A 24,995-nucleotide genomic window follows, 5' to 3' on the forward strand; every position below is an offset into this window, starting at 1 on the left:
CTGGATTATGGCAAGCACCCACCCTTGAACCGGATGTGCGCAGATCAAGGACTTGTTCAGATTCCCAATTTGTAGCCATTTTGTCGTGCAATAAAAGAACAATGTCCACCCAGACAGCCAAATCATACATTTCCCAGCACTGGGAAAGGCAGTAGTAGTCATAACATATAATACAGTTAAGAAATCATTTAACGCTATCCTGACTACTACCTTGGAATAGCGATAATTTACCCCACCCGTTAAAAAAACACAATGATAAAAGTGAACACAGTGAGAAGGTTTGTAAACAGTATTCGCTTTTCTAAAAAGCACATTCATAGCTGCCTATAGCAGCTCAGAACTGCTTCACACAAGTAGACAACTTGCATCAGAAAGAGGTCACCAGGGAAGTGAACATTCCGTCCCCAAGTGGAGGTTACATTTCGACAGGAGTATTTTTTGAAATAGAAGTACAGATTTCCACCAGTTGTAAACCATAGCAACTTGACAAGTCAGGGCAGGATTGTGCAGAGAGCAGAAAGATAGTGAGAGATAGTAAAAGAGAGAATCCCTGCATGTCCATATTACGTCCCAATGTTAAATATTTTGGGTATGTTTGTTTTTCATCGACTGAAGAGAGTAAAGCTGCAAATCCAGATCTTCCAATTGCATCAGGTAAATAGTTTGGTTACTGTAAACATGCTATAAACATACTGTGTACAAAGGTGAAGTGCAGAGAGACCAATGGTAGCAATATATTTATGATAGAGATTGTTTTTATATTATAGTAAATGTAAAATGCTCTCTCTAAATGTGTTGCAATTAGCCCTGAACTAGTAACTAATAAAAAATTATGATCCAGATTTCATCCCCACCACATAAGAGGTGACAAAACAACTCATTAGCTGCCAGTGCAAGTCATGAAGATTTTTACAACACCTGCAGTGTTGTAAAACACCATTCATAAGAGGATTTGGAGTTTATATTCAGTTGGTTTATTGATAATCTGTACTGCTGTGCCCCAATCAGGTTTCGACCAAGCAGCACAATTTTATCAGCTCCAATAAATTGCACAAATCAAACTTGAGGGAAACAGACTACAGCTGAGATCAGTCATTTCCAGAATGACATCTCCTATGCCCCCTCCCACCCTAAAATGATCATGGGAATGAGTTTAATATTGAATAAATGTAGGGACTTGTTAATTTAAAAACAGAGAAAACACGTAGCTCGAGAAAATGGGTACAAGAGAGCTATTTTTGCATTCTTAAACTGCAATTTAAAAAGTCAAAACAGCCGTGTAAACAGTATCACAAGTCAGGCAATTAATTGCTACAGTATAAATGTAGATTCAATGCTGAAATAGAGCTATTTACCACAAAGAAATAATGGAAGCACTTGACTATTTGCCTTGTGGTTTAAGTTGGCTTAATCCTTTTTCCCTGTCTTGAGCTTGCAAAGTCACACTCTGACGAGTGCACACAATGCAATTAGGTTAACAGCACCAGTTCGAGTCCAACAACATTACATATCCCAGCTATATTGGCCAAACGTGAAAAGTGACGGAATAGAATGGAAAGCACAGTATATTCACCTTCAGCCAGGACTCATTCATCCACAAACAAAAACATTAACACTCTTTGCAATTTTAAAGCTCCAAACATATTGCTGAAAGAGAATTAGTTTGCAACTTGATCATCAAAGCTGGTGTTCGGAGAGAGGCAGCAAGGAGGACTTTTGGGATGAGCCATCTGAAATAGAGTAGAAAACTCCAATTGAAAAGCAGATATTTCAAAGCATCTGTTAGAAACAGCATCACTTTCTACCTTTCTTTTAGTCTCGATCAGAAGTTTCCAAACTTTTTTTTTGCTCAAGAGATGAGTGGAAACCCTCAAATGCTGACAGTTTTTGAATTCTTTCATGGGATGTGGGCTTCGCTGGCTAACCCAGCATTTTTTTTAATTCATGGGGTGTGGGCACTGCTGGCTATTCCTAATAGCCCTGTCACAATACTGTGCCTTTAAGAATTGTATTTGCATTATATTTCTTCCAAAGGGACAGTCTTATGCTGACAACAATGCTGAATTGTCTACAGCCAGCAGTCCATCTGCTGATTCTGCAGAAGGTTAATCGCTCCTAATTATTGGAGTGTTTATTTTAATTTGGGCTAATGCATTAATGTTAGGGTTGTCCCCTGGGGTTTTCAGAGTAAGGTTTGATTAGGTTTATCTCTGTGGGGATATTGCTCAAATATTAGCAGTTAAGAATTATACCTTGTCATGTTTAAGTATTTCAATTGGTAAAAGTTATGCAAATTCTTTTTGTTATAATTTTAACTGTGTTGTTAAATAAAGTTTGTTTTAATAAAAGCTTCCGAGTGAGTCAATAGAATCACATCTGCAGCAAAACACCTTATGCTCGCACTAACGCCAAAATCAAAAAGAGTTGGGGCTCTAGGCTAACTTCATAAGAGAAGTGTGTGTGGGTGGAGCTAGGCTTACAGAGAGAGAGAAAAAGCAGGTAGCTGCAGTTTGAATCTGAAAAGAGCAGTAGCTTTTTCTATCGCTCTTTTTCTGGAAATTGAAGTCTGGGCTAGAAAATAGCTCTCCCTCCAGAGGTCTGCAAAAGAAAAGAGGTATTTTCTCCCTCTCACTGGAGTTCTGCTGTGGGAAGACAGGTTTTCCTCTGGAGTCAACTGTCTGAGAGCCAGAAGACAGGTGTCTCTCTGTCCATAGATGTTAAAAGGCTGGAGGACAGGGAATTCACACAAGCCTTTGTGTCTTGCTAACTGATTCTGAAGAGGAATTTATGTCTATGGGGATATTGCTTAAATTGGAATCAATAGAAATTAGCAGTTAAGAATTATACCTTGTCATGTTTAAGTATTTCAATTGGTAAAAGCTATGCTACTTCTTTTTGTTATAATTTTAAATGTGTTGTTAAATAAAGTTTGTTTTAATAAAAGTTTCCTAGTGGGTCAATAGAATCACATCTGGAGCAAAACACCTTATGCTCACACTAATGCCAAAATCAAAAATAGTTGGGGGTCTAGGCTAACTTCATAATATACCCTGGAGTTTCAATTCTGATCCTTAACACTTGCTATTTCGGAGGGCTTTTAAGTGTCCATAGGCCAGACGAGGCAAGGATGGCAGATTTTCTTCCCTAAAGGTTATTAGTGAACCAGATAGATTTTTACGACAATCAACAATGATTTCATAGTCATTGTTGGAATTTAATTCCAGATTTTCATTGAATTCAAATTTCAACATCTGCCATGGTGGGATTTGAAACCGGGTCCCTAGAATGACCTTGGTTACTAGATTATTAGTCCAGTGATAATACCACAATGCCATTCCCTCCATCATCCTGAATTGCCCTCTAGAAGGTGCTGAGCTGCCTTCTTGATCCTCTTTTCAGTCCATGTGGTACGTACCCCAGTATATTGTTAGGGAGGAAGTTATTTGATTGTTTTTCAATTTACTGCCACACAAGCAGCAAAACAGATTCCTAGAAGAGCAAAATTAATTTTCCAGAAAAGGGCAGAAGGCTGAGCAAAGTACTTTTGAAAGGAAGTTTATTTATCTCTACTCCTGTGAGCATCAGGGCACCCAGGGCTTCAAGCAGATTTCACTGCAGGGACAAAACAAAAGGGCAATCCACAGTGCTGCAGAGCTTGGGGCAAAGAACCTTTAACAGATCTTTAGGCAGAGTTGCGGGGTGGATTGAGATAAGGCAACAACTTGCTTCCACTATTTCTCTACGGCAGCACGGACTCCAAAGGGTCATGAACACTTTCCAAAAAAAAAGATTTACACTGCACAGGGGTACACAAATGTGGGAAATAGCTTTCTTTCTATAAACTGAAAATTAAATGTTTAAATGTTTTGTAAACTGGGTATGTAGCAGTTTGAATAAGGTGGAATCAGCCTGAAAAACTTGCAAGCAGTGCTACAGCGCCACCAGTGGAGAAAGTACATCTTGCACATCTTACTCAGAAACATCCAATGAACTCTCTACGTGCAAGCCTATTCTCCCAACAACCCCCCTAGTTTGGAGACGTTTGGTTGAGCTAGATGGGGCATTGAAAGCTGAGCCACACAGACAAAGGCTTCTGAGTAAGTAGATTCCAACCATTCTTTTCCTTAAATTTAGTATTTTCTGTGGCAGATCAATTATGCTGATGCTGGACAAACTAAAGAGTCTGGTCAGTGACCAGCAACACCTGGTTAAGTGAAGAAGTGGTCTTGTATTTGGCTCATCTCAGATGCCTCAGTGCGAGACCCACTAGCCTTGTACACAAGCATTGCTACTTGGGAGGAGAATAGCGAGCAATCATGGAACTCTATCCCAAGATTTAATCCCACAGCTGAAAGGAAAAGCAAATACTTTTCTCTATTCTGGGGAGAAAGAACATTTTGCAATGGTTAAGTATTGCAAAGTAACTTGTCCAAGGGGCTAGAGAAGGAACATTACAAACCAGTTGATTGCCTCCAGCTAAAGTACCTCAAATTTCCGTTTTAGCGCTTGTGTCATAACTGGTGTCAGTCCTGCGCCAGTGTCTCTGTTTTCCTTATAGAGAGGTGTTCCACCAGGGCTCCTGCATTCAAATATTTCATAGGGTAAGCAATTGTATTCAATACCGTCCCAAAATACAAGCTATTAGCCCTCAACAGAAAAGCTACTTCTGTCATCAAGGTTCAAATTAATCCCAGGCTTCGAACAACAGTTTTAATAAATGATTCATTCTCTGTAGCAATATAAATGTACAGCATAATCCTTTGCTTCTGGTTTAGCCACTAGAAAATGCTGAGTGAAGCTTGCCTTCTTCAGCCTGAGCAAGACTTGATCCTTCCAAGACAAATTGGATTGGCATCTTATTGTCACTTGGGAAGGATGGTTTGGGCGGGGCGGGGCGGGGCGGGGCGGGGCGGGGGGGGGGGGGGGGGGGGGGGGGACACACACGACAGAAAAGAGAAATAGAAGGGAAAATTTGCCTAGAGGGTTGAAAATAACTGCAGGTAAGGGGAGACCTCATGTGAAAGCGCTTCCCAATGGTTCAAGCAGTAAAAAAATGTGTGGGGATGCCGGAGACAAAGAATCCCATGTTATATGGGATGGTCAGAATGGCCTCCTTCTGCACTGTAGGATTCTATGATTCTATAAGTGGGCCAGCTGATTCAAGCAAGAATGCTAGATGTTTTCTGGTGGAGGTAGAATTCTCTCCTTAAATAAAAGAATCAAGCAAGTTTCCCCTCAATAATTACCAGTGACACCCAATTGGAAAGTACTCCTGTAGCATTTCAGGGTAAGCAAATTCAGACTGGACAGCGATGTTTAACTGCAGTCTAACAGCTCGACAACATGCACCATCTCAAATCACGTGAAGTAATGTGGGCATAATACAGGATGATGGTTAATTGGAACTTTACTCCAAGGAGGAGTAAACATCTCAGGGATGAGGAGAAAAGAAAGGGAAGGTAATATTCCAAGATATTAATCAACTCCACAGAGCAGTGCATTAGGGTACTCTGGCACCAAATCATTGCAGCCCCTTCTGCTGAGTCCGTGAGGTGTACTTAGAACAAATGGAACAGAAGTCACTCCATTACTCTACTAATGAAGTTAGATGTGACAGATTGAAATGGATATGGCTCATTATAAAACAATTAGTATTTAATTATGCAAATTACCTCCATTTGTTAATATTACCTTTCTATTGCTACTTTCTTTAGACGCTGCTGAAGGTTCACCACAGGTTTATTTGGAGTGGTTCTAAAAGCAAAAGCCAAGTTACAGTTAGCTATTTCTCCAGTTAGGTACCACCTTCACATTTGGTACCTTAAGCTTTGTGCATTATGCAGACACCATAATTAGACAGCTAGCATTTTCAGAAACACAAATAGGACATTCCACATTCCGCTGCTAAGATTTGGATCAATAATGTCTTGGCTGCCAATCTGATTCCTAATCAGCAGCAACTGCAGAAAAGTTCAAATCTTCAAAAGGGAGACCACGAATAGTGTTCACCTTATTTACTTTGAAAAATGGAAATGGATTTTAATTGGACCATTAGATAAAAGCATTGTTATAGTTAGTGCAAATGGAGGAAAGGTTACAAGAGACAGGTTGTCTTGGAGGTTTTAAGATATGAAAGGATAGAGGTGTTAGGTTTGTGCATTCGTAACAAGATGCAATATTGTGTAGGTTTGAGGTGTAAGTAAATGGGATGGATTTGATATTTACATTTTAGATAAGTTGAATTTGTTTTAAAATCCAAGGGAACATGAAACATTTTGCATCTTATAGGATTTCCATGGGTAAATAAAAGAGGCTACATTACATTTTTTGCCAAAGTAGAAAGATGAAAGGCTTTCAGTTTCAAATAGGTGCGAGAACAATGGAACCCAAGATGAAAGGGGGAACAGAATGGTACTTTGGAGTTACTGTGGAAAGCTTAAGGGTTGACTGCGTGAGGAAAATCTTCTGGAATAGCTGGGCTGGGAGAAAGTGTAGTTTGAATTCACCATTCAGTCAAGCCAGAAAAACTTTGGGCTGCAAAAAGCAGTCTGGTTTCTGAAGGTTTCTTGGATTTCCACAGCGGAGTGGAAGTTAGTTTGAGAGGATGTGGTATACCCTTACTAAAGTGACAGCAGCTTTGTCGGAGGTAATATTACTGGATTTTTATGGTTAAATTTCTATTAAGGGAGTGTTTTCCTAGAAGACTTGTGGATCTGACCAAGTAGGACTGTTTTGTAAGACTAATTTTAACTGTAGTATTGTGCATTTAAGTTTTCTTTCCCTCTTGTTAATCCACCTTTTACTTTTAATTTTTGAAATGTCAAAGTGTGACTGGGTTTCTCCCGAGTGAGTTTTCGGAATACAAAAAGTGGCAAGATAAGTTTCCCACTGGGATTTGGTTTGCTCAGAAATTAACATCCGCCGTGCTTGGAATAAATCTGGGGGCTCTTAGTGGCATTATTAAAATCCCTCAATCGGTTTGGAGTTTGTGAATCCCAGGGACGAGCATGAGAAGAATGCTGAACTTGGGAGTTTTGTGTCGAGGGATTTTAAAGTGTTTGGACTGCAAACGGCTTTTGCAATTGCCAAGATCTTTCTGGGAGTGGAAAATATGACTATGGAGTATTTGAAATCTTAATTATAATGAAGTTGAGAGAGTTAGTAGATAAACTGCAGGTGGAAATAAAAAGTGGAATTTCGTGACAAGATGCAATATTGTGTAGGTTTGAGGTGCAATGGAATGCTTAAAATCCATGCCCAGCATTTAAATTTGGAAGGGTCATAGAATCCCTGCAGTGCAGAAAGAGGCCATTTGGCCCATCGAGCCTGCACCGAAAACAATCTTACCGAGGCCCCAACCCCACCTATTTACCCTAGCTAGTCCCTCTGACATTAGGGCCAATTTAGCATGGCCAATCCACCTATCCCACACATCTTTGGACTGTGGGGGGAAATCGGAGCACCCGGAGGCAACTCACGCAGATAAGGGGAGAACGTGCAGACTCCACACAGACAGTGACTCAAGTTGGGAATCAAACCCAGGTCCCTGGTGCTGTGAGGCAGCAGTGCTAACCACTGTGCCACCCCACTGAAACTAGTGTAGCTCATTTGAAAAGATATAGCTATGAAATTGAATTGGCCCAGAGATGCTTGGGCTCTCATGTTACCAAGTGTTTTGTCAGGTACTGCAATGAATGTGTATGCAAGCCGATCAGAGGATTGCATACACATCCTCTGATGTGCAGATTACAAGACAGTAAAGGAGACAATATTAAATGCTTAATTAAGCAATATTAAATGCTTAATAATATTTCCACCTGCAGTTTATCTACTAACTCTCTCAACTTCATTATAATTAAGATTTCAAGTACTCCATAGTCATATTTTCCACTCCCAGAAAGATCTTAGCAATTGCAAAAGCCGTTTGCAGTCCAAACACTTTAAAATCCCTCGACACAAAACTCAAAGTTTAGGACTATAAGGACTCAAGCTTTTTGTAGAGTTTGCAAGAGAAAAAGTAATCTAGGATCAATGTTTCAGGGCATTGAAATTCAACTTGAAAATACAACAGGTTATGATTATGGAGGAATTTAGAAATAGCTCTCCAGTAAACATTAAGACATAATTAGATGAAAGACAAAGTAAAAAGATTGGGGAAGCTGCTGTTTTAGCTGATGCACACGATATTTCACATGAATGGTTGAGTGTAGGAAAAGGGTAATTTGGAAATCAGCAAGGAAATTGCTGATATAGAAAACCTAATGATAGTAAAAGTGTTAGGAATAAGGAGCAGGCTGAAGGTCACCAGACTACTACAGATGGAAAGGTGGAAAGTAGAGTTGAAGGAAGGAACTGATATGTTACCATTGTAACAAGGCTGGACATACCATTTCAAATTGTTGGAAGTTAATGGAAGATGGATTGCAATGATAGGAACTCAAGAGTTCTGTAAGTAAGAGTACTGTGGGCTCGGAGATCCAGATGCAAGAGAGACCACTAACTTTTGTACAGGCAGAGCAGGAAGAATCTGTGTTAGCTCGAGAAGTGGGAATGTGTTCACAACTAATCCAAGGAATTCTGATTGGGCAGGTTACAGAGATGTTTTGAGATTCTATGTGCAGAGGGAATGTATATCGTGTTTACATGGAAGAGGGAAAAATATGCAAAGATCTTAAGGGGCACAGGGGCTAGCCAGTCCTTAATTCTTTGGAATGGTGCCATCTATTGTCCAGAAGGGTTATTGCAAGAGAGAGTGTTAATTAGTGGGATTCATGAGGAATCAAGCCTATTTCATTGGATAAAGTAAATGTTAAAAGTGATTTGAAAACGTGTGATTGTGGAGGCAGTCGAGCAATTGCCCATTGCGGGGGCTCAAATTTATTCTAGGGAATGATATATTGAATATGCCTACTGCAGTGGAGGAGCATGTTGAGACAGAGGTTTTACAGAAAGCACATCCTGGATTGTTTCCAGATTGTGTGAGGTCACAGATGCACATGTTTAAACAGGAAGAGGAAGAATTTAAAAGATAGGGGGAAGGATGCTGAAATTAGTTGGCAGGATATAATTTTTGGGAAAACTATTCAGAAGGTTGAAGAGGATGAAGCACTTGGTTAATTGAAGTTAGTGGATTTATAGCAGCAGAAGCCTGAAGCAGATTACATTCCAGAATGCTGTAACATTAAGAATAATGTGTTAATGAGGAAATGGAGATCACTTCATGTTCTGGCAGATGAAAAGTACACCAAGAAGTAATACTATTTGCATACCAAAATGAATTTGAGAATGGCTCAAAATTTCAATGGGAATTTGGGAATTAGGAAAAGTCAAACTAGGATACAAAAACACTTCTATTGCTCTGGACTACATAAATATGTAATCAAACTCTAACAAACATGTCAGGTGATATCCTCAAGCAGTAATTAAACCTGCACCTTTAAAGTTTATTCATTAGTGTCACATATAGGCTTACATTAACACTGCAATGAAGTTACTGTGAAAATCCCCTGGTCGCCACACTCCGGCACCTGTTCGGGTACACGGAGGGAGAATTTAACATGGCTAATGCACCTAACCAGCACATCTTTCAGACTGTGGGAGGAATCCGGAGCAAACCCAGGCAGATACAGGGAGAACATGCAAATGCCACACAGACAGTCACCCAGGCTAAGAATCGCACCCGGGTTCCTGGCGCTGTGAGGCAGCAGTGCTAGCCACTGTCACCATGCTGCCCAATTCCAGCATTTTAAGAACCTTTTAACAAAGAGAACAAAGAACAATACAGCACAGGAACAGGCCCTTTAGCCCACCAAGCCTGTGCCGACATATGACACCTTTCTAAAGGCCTTTGCCTCTAAGTGGTCCGTATCCTCCTATTCATGTATCTGTCAAGATGCCAATTAAACGTTCCTATTGTATCTGCTTCTACCACCTCCTCCAGCAGCGCATTGCAGGCACTTACCATCCTCTGTAAAAAAAAAAAAATCCCTCCAAACCAAGCAACATCCTGGTAAACCTTTTCTGTACCCTCTCCAAAGTCTCCACATTCTTCTGATAGTGTGGGGACCAGAACTGTACACAATATTCCAAATGTGGCCACTGTATGTTAATGCTTCTAAGGGTTCTGCCATTAACTGTACACTTTCCTCTTGTATCAGACCTTCTAAAATGCATCACCTCACATTTGTCCACCCAAATCTCCAGCCAATCTATATTCTGCTGTATCCTCTGGCAATCCTCCTCACCATCTGCAGCTCTCCCCAATCATAGAAACATAGAAATACTACAGCACAAACAGGCCCTTCGGCCCACAAGTTGTGCCGAACACAACCCTACCTTTTAGGCCTACCTATAACCCTCCATCCTATTAAGCTCCATGTACTCATCCAGGAGTCTCTTAAAAGTATAATCATAATCAGTATTCTGTAACTTGATTTTTTGTGTCTCTGTGCACTGTTTGAGAGCACATTTCCACTCCATCTGACGAAGGAGCAGCGCTCCAAAAGCTTATGGTATTTGCTACCAAATAAACCTGTTGGACTTTAACCTGGTGTTGTGAGACTTCTTACTGTGTTCACCCCAGTCCAACGACGGCATCTCCACATCATTACTGCATCTCTCCAGGATCTGTTTCCCTATCTGCTCCTCCACCTCCCTGTTACTATTGGGCGGCCTATAGAAAACTCCCAGCAAAGTGACCGGCCCCTTCGCACTCTGAACTTCCACCCACAGAGACTCGGTGGACAATCCCTCCACAGCATACACCTTCTCTACAGCTGTGACACTATCCCCGATCAGCAGTGCCACTCCACCCCCTCTCTTGCCTCCCTCCCTGCCCTTCCTGAAACATCTGAATCCCGGCATCTGGAGTATCCAGTCCTGTCCCTGAGACATCCAAGTATCCGTAATGGCCACCACATCATACTTCCAGGCATCGATCCACGCTCTGAGCTCATCCCCTTTATTCACTATACTCCTGGCATTAAATTAAACACATCTCAATCCTTTGGTCTGAGCTCTCCCCTTCTCTATTCCCTGTCCATCCGCCCTCTTGCACTGCCTATAACCCTTCTCTGTTTGCGAGCTACCTTCCTCACTCTCAGTCACCTCATTTTGATCCCCTCCCCCCAACCTATCTAGTTTAAACTCTCCCCAGTAGCCTTAGCCAACCTTCCTGCCAGGAAGGTATCATCTGCAAATTCTTGTATCATCTGCAAACTTACTAATCAGATCACTTACATTCTTCTCCAAATCATTTATACCTATTACAAACAGGGGTCCAAGCACTGATCCCTGAGGAACACCACCGATCCCTGAGGAACACCACTGATCACAGATCTCCAGTCAGAAAAACACTCTTCCACCGCTACTCTGTCTTCTATGACTAAGCCAGTTCTATATCCATCTTACCAGCTCACCGCAGATCCCATGTGACTTCACCTTCTGTATCAGCCTGCCATGACGGACCAAGTCAAAGGTCTTGCTCAAGGCAATGTAGACAACATTCACCACCCTGTCCTCAATCATCTTTGTCGCTTCCTCAAAAACTCATCAAGTTTGAGAGATACGACCTCCACCTCCCCATAAATCCATGCTGTCTATCGCTAATAAGTCCATATTTTTCAAAACGTGAGTAAATTCTGTTGCTAAGAATCTTCTCCAAGGACTACTCTTATCTATAAGTAACTTAAAATTTATGGAATTATGGTCCCTGTTCCCGAAATGCTCCCACACTGAAACTTCGATCATCTGTCTGGGCTCATTCCCCAAAGCCAGGTCTAGTTTGGCCCCTTCCCCAGTTAGACTATGTTTACTTCAATAAACCCTTCTGGATGCACCTAATAAATTCCCCCCCCAATCCAAGCCCCTGGCACTAAAGGAAGTCCCAGTCAACAAAGAGGAAGTTAAAAATCACCCACCACAACAACCCTATTGTTTTTACATTTTTACATAATCTGTCCACATAACTGTTCCTCTTTCTCCTGCTGGCTGTTGGGAAGTCTGTAGTACAACTCCATAAAAATTGCACCCTTCTTATTCCCGAGCTCTACCCATATGGCCCTCCAAGGTGTCCTTCCTCAGTACAGTGTGATATTCTCCTTAATCAGTGACGCAACTCCCTCACCTCTTTTACATCCCTATCTATCACACCTGAAACATCTAAATCCTGGACATTAAGCTACCAGTCTTGACCATCTCTCAAATAAATCTCTGTAATAGCTACAACATCATGATTATATGCACTTATCCAAGCTCTTAAATTCACCTGCCTTACCTGTCACATTCGTCATGTTAAACAAATACACTTCAAACTGCCAGTCCTCCCATGTTCCGTCACCTCCCCCTGTCTGTTCTTCCTCTTCGCCTTACAACTCCTCCTCGGTCGTTTCTCTTGCTGACCTACTGCGCTGGTTCCCACCTCCCTGCCACACTAGTTTAAACCCTCCTGAGCAACACTAGCAAACTTTCTACCAGTTATTGGTGCCCCTTCAGTTTAGGTGTAACCCCTCCTTCTTGTACAGGTCCCATCTGTCCTGGAAGACATCCCAATGATCCACATATCTGAAGCCCTCCCTCCTACACCAGTTCTTTAGCCACATATTTAACTGTATTATTTTCCACTTCTAGCCTCACTGGCACATGGCACAGGGAGTAAACCTGAGATTACAACCGAGAGGTCCTGCTTTTCAACTTACTACCTAACTTTCTGAACTCCTTTTGGAGGACCTCGTCACTTTTCCTGCCTGTCATTAATACCAACATGTACCATGACCTCTGGCTGCTCACCCTCCCTTTTGAGAATGTCCCATGCCTGCTCAGAGACATCCTTGACCCTGGAACCAGGGAGGCAACACAACATCCTGGAATCTCTTTTGCAGCCATAGAAACTCCTATCTGTGCCGCTGACTATAGAGTCCTCTATTATTACTGCTCTAATGCACTTTGACCCTCCCTGTTTATAACATCTAAAAGGAACTGTACAGAATTTAAAAGGAATTTCTGATCAACTGAAGGAAGCCAATTTGGTTGTAAATTTAGCTAAACTGAATTGGTGAAAGTTATAAAATTAGGCCACATTGTTGGACATGGTCAAACGGCCCCACTGGATGCAAAATGAGTTCTCAGTACCTACAACAAACACTATGTACAGTTAAAAATCAATCTGCAATATATTTATTTCAACATGCTGTTTAGAGTTTACATGATCATAGTTAAGAACCTCAGACTTACATAATTCTTGTTGGTCTCGACAGTTGGTTAGCTTTTGCCCGCAAATTAAAGGCTTGAAGATCAGAGACTGTGATTAAAGGACGCCTTTTTTTCTCTGGTGTAGTCATCTGTGAATAAAATATAAATCACAGTAATTTGGTCAATAATAGTTAAGAATGACACTAATGTCAACACAACTGAATTTGCAGATATGTATGGTTGGTAATATCTGTAGCCTATTACATACTTCCATTTGTTCTTTCATGGGTTGTGGGTGTTGCTGACTACGTCAGCATTTATTGCCTGTTGCTAATTGTCTTTGAGAAGGTGGTGAGCTGTTTTTCTTGAGCCACTGCAATCCAAGCAGTGTAGGTACACCCACCATGCTATTCGAAAGAGTGTTCCAGGATTTTGACCCTCCATTGAAAGAACAGCGATATTGTTCCAAGCCAGGATGTTGAATGCCTTGGAAGGGAAACCTCCAAGTGGTGATGTCCCCCATGCATCCGCTACCCTTGTTCTTTGAGGTGGTAGAGATCACAGGTTTGGATGGTGTTGTCAAAGGAGCCTTGGTGAATTGCTGCCACTGTACATCAGTGGTGGAGGAAATGAATGGGCTGAAAAATCAATGGGCTGTTTTGTTCTGAATGGTGTTAAGCTTAGAATGACTTATAAAATTCTAACAGGTCTAGACAGGATAGATACAGGGAGGATGTTCCCGATGGTGGAGGAGTCCAGAACCAGGGGTCACAGTCTGAGGATTCAGAGTAGACCATTTAGGATGGAGGTGAGGAGATATTTTTTCACCCAAAGAGTGGTGAGCCTGTGGAATTCATTACCACAGGAAGTAGTTGATGCCAAAACATTAAATGCATTCAAGAGGCGGCTGGATATAGCACTTGGGGCGAATGGGATCAAAGGTTATGGGAAGAAAGCAGGATTAGGCTACTGAGTTGGATGATCAGCCATGATCTTAATGAATGGCGGAGCAGGCTCGAAGGGCCAAATGGTCTCCTCTTGCTCCTATCTTCTATGTTTCTATGTTGTTGGGGGTGCACTCATCCAGGCAAGAGGAGAGTAGTCCCTCACACTCCTGACTTGTGGATAGCTTTTGGGGAGTCAGGTGGGGAGTTACTTGCCACAGAATTCCCATCTGACCTGTTCCTGTACCCATAGAATTTGAATGGCTAGTCCAATTCATTTTCTGGTCAATGTTAACCCTCAGGATGTTGATTGTGTAACAGTTTAACAATAAAAGAGAGACAACACAATTCTGAAGTGAAAAGATTTGTCAAATTAAATAACATTCTTTTTATGACATGGCTAACTAAGAGATCAATGTTATTATCTGTTCATATTTGTGGTTTAAAACTATTAGTTAGAACTCATGAATATTGTGTGTGTGTTTGTTTGATACGAGCAATGCAACAATGAGACTAATTCACTCATGACAACTTTCCCGTTCCTTCAAATGTTTATTTGAGAATTCAAGAAAGATTTGCTTGAAATAAAAGGTGTGTATAGTGCTCACCTCTGGTTCTTCGAATTTGTTCTGGGTCTTTCTCAGTTTCACCTTAAGTAAATCCTTTACCGTCACAGGTAATGGTCCATCCATCTTCTCAGGAACTGCCTATGAATGCCAGAGAATGTTACAAAGCACAGTCTGTACTAATAAAACAAATAGCCTTATATTAATAACACTAACCTTTCTTATTTCAAATCTGTCTGCAGTCTTCTTCAGTTTTACTTTAAGTAAATCTTTCATAGTTATGGATGGCAGCTTGCCAGTTTCCTCGGAGAGAGTCTGTGAATGAAATAAGAGCCAGCAATAAAGTGTCTGTAATTTATATCATTATTTTATTCAGAAATGATTAAAATTCTGCCCAAGATTAACACCGTCATGGAGAAAGCTTACAGAAATCAGAAAATGATACTTATTGGCTAGAGAACTAGTAGTGGACAAGATTGAATGGCTGAATGGTCTACTCCAGCTCCTCTGTCTATGCTGGAGTAAATTTTAGCTTTGGTGAATAATAATGACAATCACAAGTAGATGAATTGGGTCCCATGCCCAACCATCTCCAGCCCCTTCATCAATGACTTTCCTTCGCTGATGATGGCACAATATTCAGCACCATTCACGATTCCACAGATACTGAAGCAGTCCATGTCCAAATGCAGCAAGACCTGGACAATAGATAGAAAGCCACAGCACAAACAGGCCCTTCGGCCCACAAGTTGCGCTGATCATATCCCTACCTCTAGGCCTATCTATAGCCCTCAATCCCATTAAATCCCATGTACTCATCCAGAAGTCTCTTAAAAGATCCCAACGAGTTTGCCTCCACCACCACTGACGTCAGCCGATTCCACTCACCCACCACCCTCTGAGTGAAAAACTTACCCCTGACATCTCCTCTGTACCTACCCCCCAGCACCTTAAACCTGTGTCCTCTCGTAGCAACCATTTCAGCCCTTGGAAATAGCCTCTGAGAGTCTACCCTATCCAGACCTCTCAACATCTTGTAAACCTCTATCAGGTCACCTCTCATCCTTCGTCTCTCCAGGGAGAAGAGACCAAGCTCCCTCAACCTATCCTCAGAAGGCATGCCCCCCAATCCAGGCAACATCCTTGTAAATCTCCTCTGCACCCTTTCAATGGCTTCAACATCTTTCCTGTAATGAGGTGACCAGAACTGCGCGCAGTACTCCAAGTGGGGTCTAACCAGGGTCCTATAAAGCTGCAGCATTATCTCCCGACTCCTAAACTCAATCCCTCGATTAATGAAGGCTAGTACGCCGTACGCCTTCTTGACCGCATCCTCCACCTGCGAGGCCGATTTAAGAGTCCTATGGACCCGGACCCCAAGGTCCTTCTGATCCTCTACACTGCTAAGAATGGTACCCTTCATATTATACTGCTGCTTCATCCCATTGGATCTGCCAAAATGGATCACTACACACTTATCCGGGTTGAAGTCCATTTATCCGGGTTGAAGTCCAGGCTTGGGCTGACAAGTAATGTTCATGCCACACATGTGCCAAGCAATGGCCATCTCCAACAGGAGAGAATCTAACACATCATCCCTTGGCATTACCATCACTGACTCCCCACATCAAAATCCTAGGGGTTACCATTGACCAGAAACTAAATTGGACCAGCCATATTAGGATTAGGCTATTGAGTTGGACGATCAGCTATGATCGTGATGAATGGTGGAGCAGGCTTGAAAGGCTGAATGGCCTCCTCCTATCTTCTATGTTTCTATATAAATACTGTGGCTACAAGAGCAGGTCCCGACTTTCCAAAGCCTGTCCACCATCTACAAGGCACAAGCGTGATGGAATACTGTCCACTTGCCTCCACAACACCCATGAAGCTCGACACCATCCAGGACAAAGCAGCCCACTTGATTGGCACCCCATTCACAATTAGTCACTGCCTTCATTACTGCAGCAGTGACAGCAGTGTGCATCAGCTACAAGCTGCACTGCAGGAACTCAACAAACCTTCCAAACCCATGACTACCACCAAAAAGGACAAGGAAAGCAGATATCTGGGAACAGCCCCACCTGACATTCCCCTCCAAGCCACCCGCCATCCTGACTTGGTAATGCCGTTCCTTCACTCACTGGGGCAAAATGCTGGAACTCCCTCCCTAACAGCACTGCGGGTGTACCTACACCACAGGGACTCCAACAGTTCAAGAAAGCAGCTCACCGCCACCTTCTCAAGAGCAATAAATGCTGGCCTAGCCAGTGAAGTCCACTCCCATGAATGGTGTACAAGAAAAATGACCTTTTTTTTAGGATGAAGCAAGTGAAGGCAGAAATTGAACTTTTCCTTTGAAAACTGCCCACACCACACAATATCTGCAGTGACAAATTACTAAGGACAAGCAACCCATAATTCCCTGAAGCTCTGAGTTAGTCTCCCAAATGTTAGTTCTTCCATCCTGGCTCCTATTTTGTGATGACTCTGCTGCACAGTGCATCAGCAGGGAATGGCATGCCTAATCTGCCCCAGAGAAACTTTCCAGGATTCTTCCTGGAAAAGCTGATGAGAAATGCTATCTCCTACTTTTTTCATTTCATCCAACTTTGGTCGGGAATGGAACAAGATTTTTAAAAATTCGTTCATGGGCGTCGCTGGCTGGCCAGCATTTATTGCCCATCCCTAGTTGCCCTTGAGAAGGTGGTGGTGAGCTGCCTTCTTGAAACGCTGCAGTCCATGTTCTGACCCACAATGCCGCTAGGAGGGAATTCTAGGATTTTGACCCAGCGACTGCAAAGGAACGGTGATATATTTCCAAGTCAGGATGTTGAGTGGCTTGGAGGGGAACTTGCAGGTGGTGGTGTTCCAATGTATCTGCTGCCCTTGTCCTTCACTTGAACGTGGATGAACATTGGCCAGGAAATGATGCCATTGGGTACTTTGCAGATGGATAGGGCCTCAGCTCAATATCTCATCCATGAGATAAACCATCTAATATTAATACTCCCTTTGTTACTGCTCCGAACAGTCATCCGGAGGTTCGGACCCACAAACAGACTCAAAAATACCAACAATGGAGTCAACGTTAACACTCTGCAGATATGAATTTATCAGAGTTCAAGCATCGGGGAGACTGTCTCCCCATCCTGCATGTGTGGTTTCATTCACGTATTTAATTTATGCAGTCATCTAAATCCATTGAGATCCGCCCCAAAGATTTAGAGTAAATAAGCCTCAAGTCTCTCACATATTAGTTGTACGAGTATTGTAGAATAATTTGAAAACAAAATTGACATTTCTTGACAATTGTAAACGTACATTAACAAGAGTGCAAATTACATCCTATGTTTTTTTAAAAAACTAACATTCCACATCTTGGCATGCACTTACTTGCAAAGAGTTTTCACTCTTAGTCCTTCGCTGAATCTGCAGAGGTTTCTGTACAAACACAGAGGGAGGAGGCAATGGAGGAGGGGGTGGTGGAGGCAGGGGAGGAAGGGCCTCAAATTGTTCCAGCAGCGTTGGACGACTAATAATTGGCTGCACTGGCCATACTGGTATTTTTGCGGGGCTTGGGGAGAAGTCAATATACTTTCGACAGGAACACGCGTCAGCAGCTTTTACATTATTAGACTCCTGTAAAAAGAGAATTCAAGAACAGTGGATGAAATTTAAAATAACCAACAGAAATTCCCATTAATACACAAGAATACAAAAAGTTAAGCTCTACTGTGTAAAGCAGTGAATTCGTCCATCTTGTGTGCAATTATAGCTCTATCAAATTTACATATTTGGTGCAGATAATTCCTAAACAGATGAAGGATTTTTTCTATTGTGCAAACTGGAATCCACACAAGACTATCATGGAGAAAGGGAAGCTTACAGTTTGGAGAACTAAGTCATGGTGCCACTTTTGCAGTGATGTGCATCCCAAATCTCTTTGGATTCAATGTTGATTTGAGTTCACAATCCTGCCTGAGATATATATACATGTTTGTCATTGACTCTGCAAGTGTCACTATAATTAGTGTAATCGACCCACTCATTCCACAGAACTCCATCTTTTTGCATCCCATCCCCCCTCAGAAGTCAGGTTGAATGTACCTAATAACTCATTTACAGTTGAGGTGGTCACAGGGAATCTGTGATAATCCCATCCAACAATTACCTTAAGTTATGACAATGGATATGTAATTCCTGAGTTTGACTACTATATTTTTTGAATAATAACACCCAGATCATCGATTACAGATCGTGAAGAAGTGCGATACTCCTCCAGTCTTCCAGAGCTTTCCACCAGTCCATGGGAACAATCACAAACTCTAATGAGTAGTTAAATATATTACCAAGATGCTTACACTGCAGGCTCCCTTTCTTTGTATTTATCCAAGGTAACTCAGTCAGGACCAGTTTTGAGAACCCCTTACTCCAGCCTGTATTGTGTCAGTATTCACTTCAATTCTACCATCAACCTTACTAAGTGGATCAATAACTTAGCATCACGTTCTGTAGGGAATACTGATGCAAAGTAACTAATTCAAATCCAAGTCATCTCCTGAGCGTTTACCCGCACCTGTTCTAATGAATCATTCAATGGCCTTGTGCAATCCCAGTTATGGAGAGTTCAGAACATTATCCAACATCTATAAACCAATAACGTAAAACATTTACTTCAAAAGGCAAGATCATTCTCTTCACTAGATATGGGTTGGCCACATGTCGGTTAGAGGAGAAATTAGACAACCTCATAACAGGTAAATTTTCAAACAGTGTTTACTCCACTAGGTGGTGGTCTACTCCAGAATCAACGGTTGAGGATAAAGGGTGCAGCTAAGCCAGAGGTCTAGTTCACACATTCTGGTTATTTCATCTTGTCCATTTCCTAAAAAGTGGATCACATTCTCTTAAAAAAATATTTATCCCTTAAATTGTGATAGATTAAACTCATTATCACCTCCCTCCAGATTCTTCCTGCTGCCTGTATCTTTTCACAAGCACAGATACAACTGAAAAGAATATTACTTATCTCCCCAAATCATCTTGCATCCACTTTCACGCTGGTATCCTTGTATTTTTTGGCATTTGGATCTAATTTGCAATTCATGTTCCCACTTTCTCAAGTCTTTGCATTCAATTAAAAACTATTCGATTCTAATAAAAACGTTCCTTTCTCATTTAATTTGGCCCATCTGCTAACAAACTGTATTTTCAATAATCTTTAAGGCAGATCATTTATACACAAATATTGTACAAGAACAGCAAATATCTGCGACTGCTCACATGTCCAATTAGACCTACCTACCTGGTCTGGTTTCCGATTATGTAACTAATTATATTGCCCAGTTTCCTGGTCCGAGAACATTGAATGTGCCCAATTATTATTCATCGGAAAAATACATTTCTAATGTATTTCTAATAAGCCCCTAATAGTAGTAATCACATTTCTTGACAATTTTAAAAATGAGCTGCCAAGAACTTTCAATCACAATTTCCTTGAAAATAGTTTTTGGTCCTGTTGACATCGGAAGATTTTGTGAAGCGCATTTCCGATTCTTTACTCCATGTTACTGGTTTCTATAGCAAAAGCTATTCTGTGGCCACCTGATGTTCTCAATATTTGCAGCCATCGATTATTTAGCACAGAAGTACTGGCAATCCTATTTGCGGAAATTTTCTACTCAGTCCAATAAATTTAGATGGTGCCCGTCAAAGCATCCATGTCATTTTGCCTAACGTAAGAATTCCAACATGTAGCAAATAAGCATTTTATACTGTTTTGACCATGGCTACAGTACGCAAAAGAAACACGTCTTGATTGAGGTAATCTATTTACCAGGTTTACATTGAAGATTTTACGCAGTTGTGTTAGTTCCATCTCAAATCTTTCAATTTGTTGCCGCAGTGCATTCAGCTCCTTCAAGTAAACACGAGAAGGAAATAGCATGTCCTTCACTGCTTCGAAACCCTGCAAACAGAAAATAAAATCATTGGTAAAGCAATAAAATTCGATTGCCTGAGTTTTCTGGTTCATTTCATAAAGGCAGCAGACAGCAGAGCAACAGATCAAAAGGGTGCAGAGTTAGTCTCCAAACATATTACAACCAAGTGGTGGAGGGGGCAATACACAAGGCTCATTGTTGTAATTTGGGGGTGGGGGGGCTGGGGTGTGTGGCCGGGGTGTGGGGGGGGGGGTTGGCAAGGTGAGGTGAACAAATATAGCCTGGATTACTGATGTGTACGTGTGTGTACATATGTATGTATGCATGCATGCATGTACGTGTGTGTGCATACGCACGTGTGACAACATTCATCACTGCACATCAAAAATTAGTACAAGGTACTCAAATCGGCAGAACCTTAACCTGACAAAAGTCAGGGAGGTGGGGATGGTGGAAGAAAGCAAAAAAAAAAAGAGACAATGAGGAATTTATTACTGCCATCATAGTTTCATAAGCATCTTAGAATAAAACTGATTAAATTCCTCTTCTGTAAAGGAGTGGATTGAGATTTAGGAGTGGATTGAATCTTAGCCAAGTGAGTTCAGAAGGATGAGGAACTTGGCTGCAATCCAAGAAAACATTTTTTGGATGGGTTGAATGAGGAAAGGTATATCTCACCTACAAATGATTAAACGAGGACAAATTGATTGCCCAATATGTTTCTTGTTATTTGTGATTAAAAAATAAATATAGGTGTTGCATGGAGTGCGTCTCCTCTTATTGAACCAGTTATCTAACACGCCTCTTCCATCCCTACTCCCACTCACATGCATTTTCAAACTCTCTACCCGCCTCCTGTATCTTTGTGCAACTTTAAAATAAAGACTAGAATGTACAAGATTCAAAATGTACCTGCTTGGATGTAAGAGAAACAATTTTGAGAGGTGTGTACTCTGCATATTTAAAAAGAAACTGGGGTTTGGAAAGCAGAGGGGAGATGGAAGAAGTTTTTAAAAAATGTTTATTTGTCACAAGTAGGCTCACATTAACACTGCAATGAAGTTACTGTGAAAATCCCCTCGTCACCACAATCCGACGCCTGTTAGGGTACACTGAGGGAGAATTTAGCATGGCCAATGCACCTAACCAGCACGTCTTTCGGATTGTGTGAGGAAACCCATGCAGTCATGGTGAGAACGTGCAGACTTCGCACAGACAATGACTCAAGCCGGGATTGAACCCAAGTCCCTGGTGCTGTGAGGCAGCAGTGCTAACCAATGTCCCACCGTGCCGCCCCACAGGAAGGAGCGGTGTGGTGTCAGAATCAAGCCTTGGAGAAACTTTTACTTATTCACCAACAGTGGATTTGGTACTGGCTCACACATGAATGATAGAAGTCAAAGTCTTCATTAGAAATCAGGGTCCTGGTTAGCAAGCCATGGAGACTGAACAGCACCGAAGTCGGGCAGGAATAGGCAGAGGCTCAAACCTGGAGATGAACAAATTGGTGAATCTGTGTTTTAGCACATTCTTCCCCCGGAGTCAAACAGTCTGTTTACACTCACTGTTAACGTGTACATCAAAAGCCACTTGGGAGAGAGAGGTAGCTGAAGGTACCCTTCAAAATGAGCAATGAGTAATTTTGAAGCAGAATGTTAGCAATAATTCTTTTACTCCCAGATTCTAGTGTACCAGGAGACAAAAAGCTGGCTGAACATTTCTAAAATGGGAATTTGATAAATTTGACAAAGGTGAGAATTATAGTTGATACTTTCAATTTTGTTGGATAAAAGGCAATTACACAACTGGCTGTAGAAAATCAAATCATCTTTTAGCATGTGAATCGAGAAGATCTGACTTGCAATAATACCTGTCCAATGCTGTTCAGCCACCAGCTGTACAAGGAGGAAATTGCAGCCTTAAGAGGATTTAGCATGTTCTTCACATTCACTAAAGCAGTGGGTCTGATGGGAACGGAGTCATGCTGGGAGGAGGTGCTAACAGACACTGGTGTTTCCTTCTTCCTGGATGTCAGACAAAAAGAAATGTAAGCAAATTTGAATCCTCCAAATGATCTATGAAGCAGGAACAAACATTTAATGTTAAATAATTTTTTTGTATTTAATAGCAGGCTAGTCTTGTGAAATGCTGCATACTGTCAGACAAAATTCAGTGACATTAGGACAGAATGAACCCAAAACAAATGATGTACATTGTCACTGTTGTAATATAGGAAATGCAGTAGCCAATTGGCGCACAGAAGGAGGCAAGAAAGAGTAACAAGGTGAATGATCAGAATTTATTTTTAGTGATGTTCATCGAGGGACAGATGATAGCCAGAATACTGGGAGAATTTCCCTGCTGTTCTTTAAATTGTGCCATGGGATCATCTTTAACATCCAATCGAGGGTCAAATGGGAATTGGATTGGTGCCTCATCCAACAGTGCAGTCATTGACAAAAAGGAATGAAACCAGATGGATCACCCGGCATCTACCTAGGCACTGGAAACGGCAACAGCAAACCCAACCCTGTCAACCCTGCAAAGTCCTTCTTACTAACGTCTGGGGGCTTGTGCCAAAATTGGAAGAGTTGTCCCACTGGCGAAGCAACAGCCTGACAGTCATACTCAGGGAATCATACCTTACAATGTTTCGGATACCACCATTACTGGATATGTCCTGCCCCACCAACAGGTCAGACACACCAGAGGTGGTGGCACGGTGGTATACAGTTGGGAGAGAGGTGGCCTGGGAGCCCTCAAAATTGACGCTGGACCCCATAAAGTCTTAGGGCACCAGGTCAAATATGGGCAAGGAAACCTCCTGCTGGTTACCATCTACCAGGCATACTTATAAATAAGGTATCAACCTGGTGAAGCTACAATACAGGATTACTTGCATGCTTAAGAGCAAAAGCAGCAAGCCAAAGGTGGAGTTAAGCAATCCCACAATCAATGGATCTCATCCAAGGTCATGTCCTGCTACAACCATTCATGACAATTAAACAACAGACATCTCCATCCTCAACGACAGGGGAGCCCAGTACATCACTGCAAACAAAAGGCTGAAGCATTTGCAACCATTTACAGCCTGAACTGCCGGGTGGAAGATCCATCTCGGCCTCCTCCAGAGGTTCCCAGCATCACAGATATCAGTCAGCAGCCAATTCGATTCACTCCACATGATAGCAAGAAACTGAAGGCACTGGATACTGCAAAGGCTATGGGCCCTGACAACATTCCAGCAATAATACTGAAGACTTGTGGTCCACAACCAGCTGCAGTACATCTCTGAAGAGCCAAGCTGTTTCAGTGTAGCCACAACACCAGCATCTACCCAGCATGGTGGAGAACTGCCCAGATATGTTTCATTCACAGAAAGCAGGACAAATCCAACCTGGTCAATTGCTGCTCCATCAGTCTACTCTCAATCATCAGCAAAATGATTGAATGCGTCATTGACAATACTATCAGGCAGCATTTGCTTAGCAATAATCTGCTCAGTGACACTCAGTGGTTTTTCAAACCAATTCAATTCTTCACATTTCTTTTGGGGTAGGGGAGTGGGCAGGAAAAAGATTAATCTCCTTTACTTATAGTATGATGTTTAAATTATCCACACCACCTTCACAATCAAGACTTGCTCATTAAGACCAGTCACAGAACTGCTCACCCTGCTGTTTCAGCAATAATTGGCTTTGCCTTGCACACATTCCTTTTGCTTTTTGCCAGCGTGCGTCGCTTCCTATTGTTCCACTCCCTTTCCATTGCTTGCCGTTTTTTCATGATCTTCCATTTCCTGCGACGTTGACTCAACATGGGCATAGCTGCTGGAGAGAAGTTATAGGATGCTTTGATTTATTGTCGCGTGTATTGGGATAGTGAAAAGTATTGTTTCTTGTGCGCTGTGCAGACAAAGCATACTGTTCATAGAGAACAAAGGGGAGAAGGAAAGGAGAGGGTGCAGAATGCAGTGTTATCGTCATTTTTAAAAATTCATTCGTGGGACATGGGTGTCACTGGCTAGCCAGTATTTATTGCCCATCCCTAGTTGCTCTTGAAGGGCAGTTGAGCGTCAACCACATCCCTGTAGCTCTGGAGTCACATGTAGGCCAGACCAGGTAAGGATGGCAGATTTCCTTCCCTAAAGGACATTAGTGAACCAGATGGGTTTTCCCCAACAATCAACAATGGTTTCATGGTCATCAGGAGATTCTTAATTCCAGATTTTTAAAATTGAATTCAAGTCCCACCTTCTGTGGTGGCGGGATTCAAACTCAGGTCCCCAGAACATTTAGATCAGTGGGGTTCTGGATTAGTGGTCTAGCGATAATACCACAAGGCCATTGCCT

At 41.9% G+C, this 24,995-nt stretch overlaps 1 protein-coding gene across 1 annotated transcript; it reads right to left on the bottom strand.

Annotated features, from left to right (window-relative positions):
- Positions 1–1,549: 1,549 nt before the first annotated feature.
- prr11 (proline rich 11) lies at positions 1,550–24,468 on the bottom strand. Its single transcript, XM_078225927.1, has 10 exons — positions 24,317–24,468; positions 22,514–22,667; positions 20,538–20,669; positions 18,095–18,340; positions 14,915–15,013; positions 14,741–14,839; positions 13,231–13,337; positions 5,692–5,754; positions 4,486–4,579; positions 1,550–1,730 (listed from the first exon to the last, which is right to left on the bottom strand). The coding sequence occupies exons 1-10, from the start codon at positions 24,466–24,468 to the stop codon at positions 1,659–1,661; spliced, it is 1,218 nt and encodes a 405-aa protein (XP_078082053.1). The 3' UTR covers positions 1,550–1,658.
- Between the last annotated feature and the right edge of the window lie 527 nt (positions 24,469–24,995).

The sequence above is a fragment of the Mustelus asterias genome, chromosome 12 (assembly GCF_964213995.1).
Source record: "Mustelus asterias chromosome 12, sMusAst1.hap1.1, whole genome shotgun sequence".
Taxonomy (NCBI): domain Eukaryota; kingdom Metazoa; phylum Chordata; class Chondrichthyes; order Carcharhiniformes; family Triakidae; genus Mustelus; species Mustelus asterias.

Coding starts and splice junctions, on each gene's coding strand:
- prr11 (XM_078225927.1), bottom strand. CDS start 24,468: ATGCCCATGTTGAGTCAACGTCGCAGGAAATGGAAGATCATGAAAAAA. Junction 14,840..14,914: donor ACAGATTTGAAATAAGAAAG/GTTAGTGTTATT, acceptor TGGCATTCATAG/GCAGTTCCTGAGAAGATGGA. Junction 4,580..5,691: donor AAGAAAGTAGCAATAGAAAG/GTAATATTAACA, acceptor ATTTGAATGCAG/GAGCCCTGGTGGAACACCTC.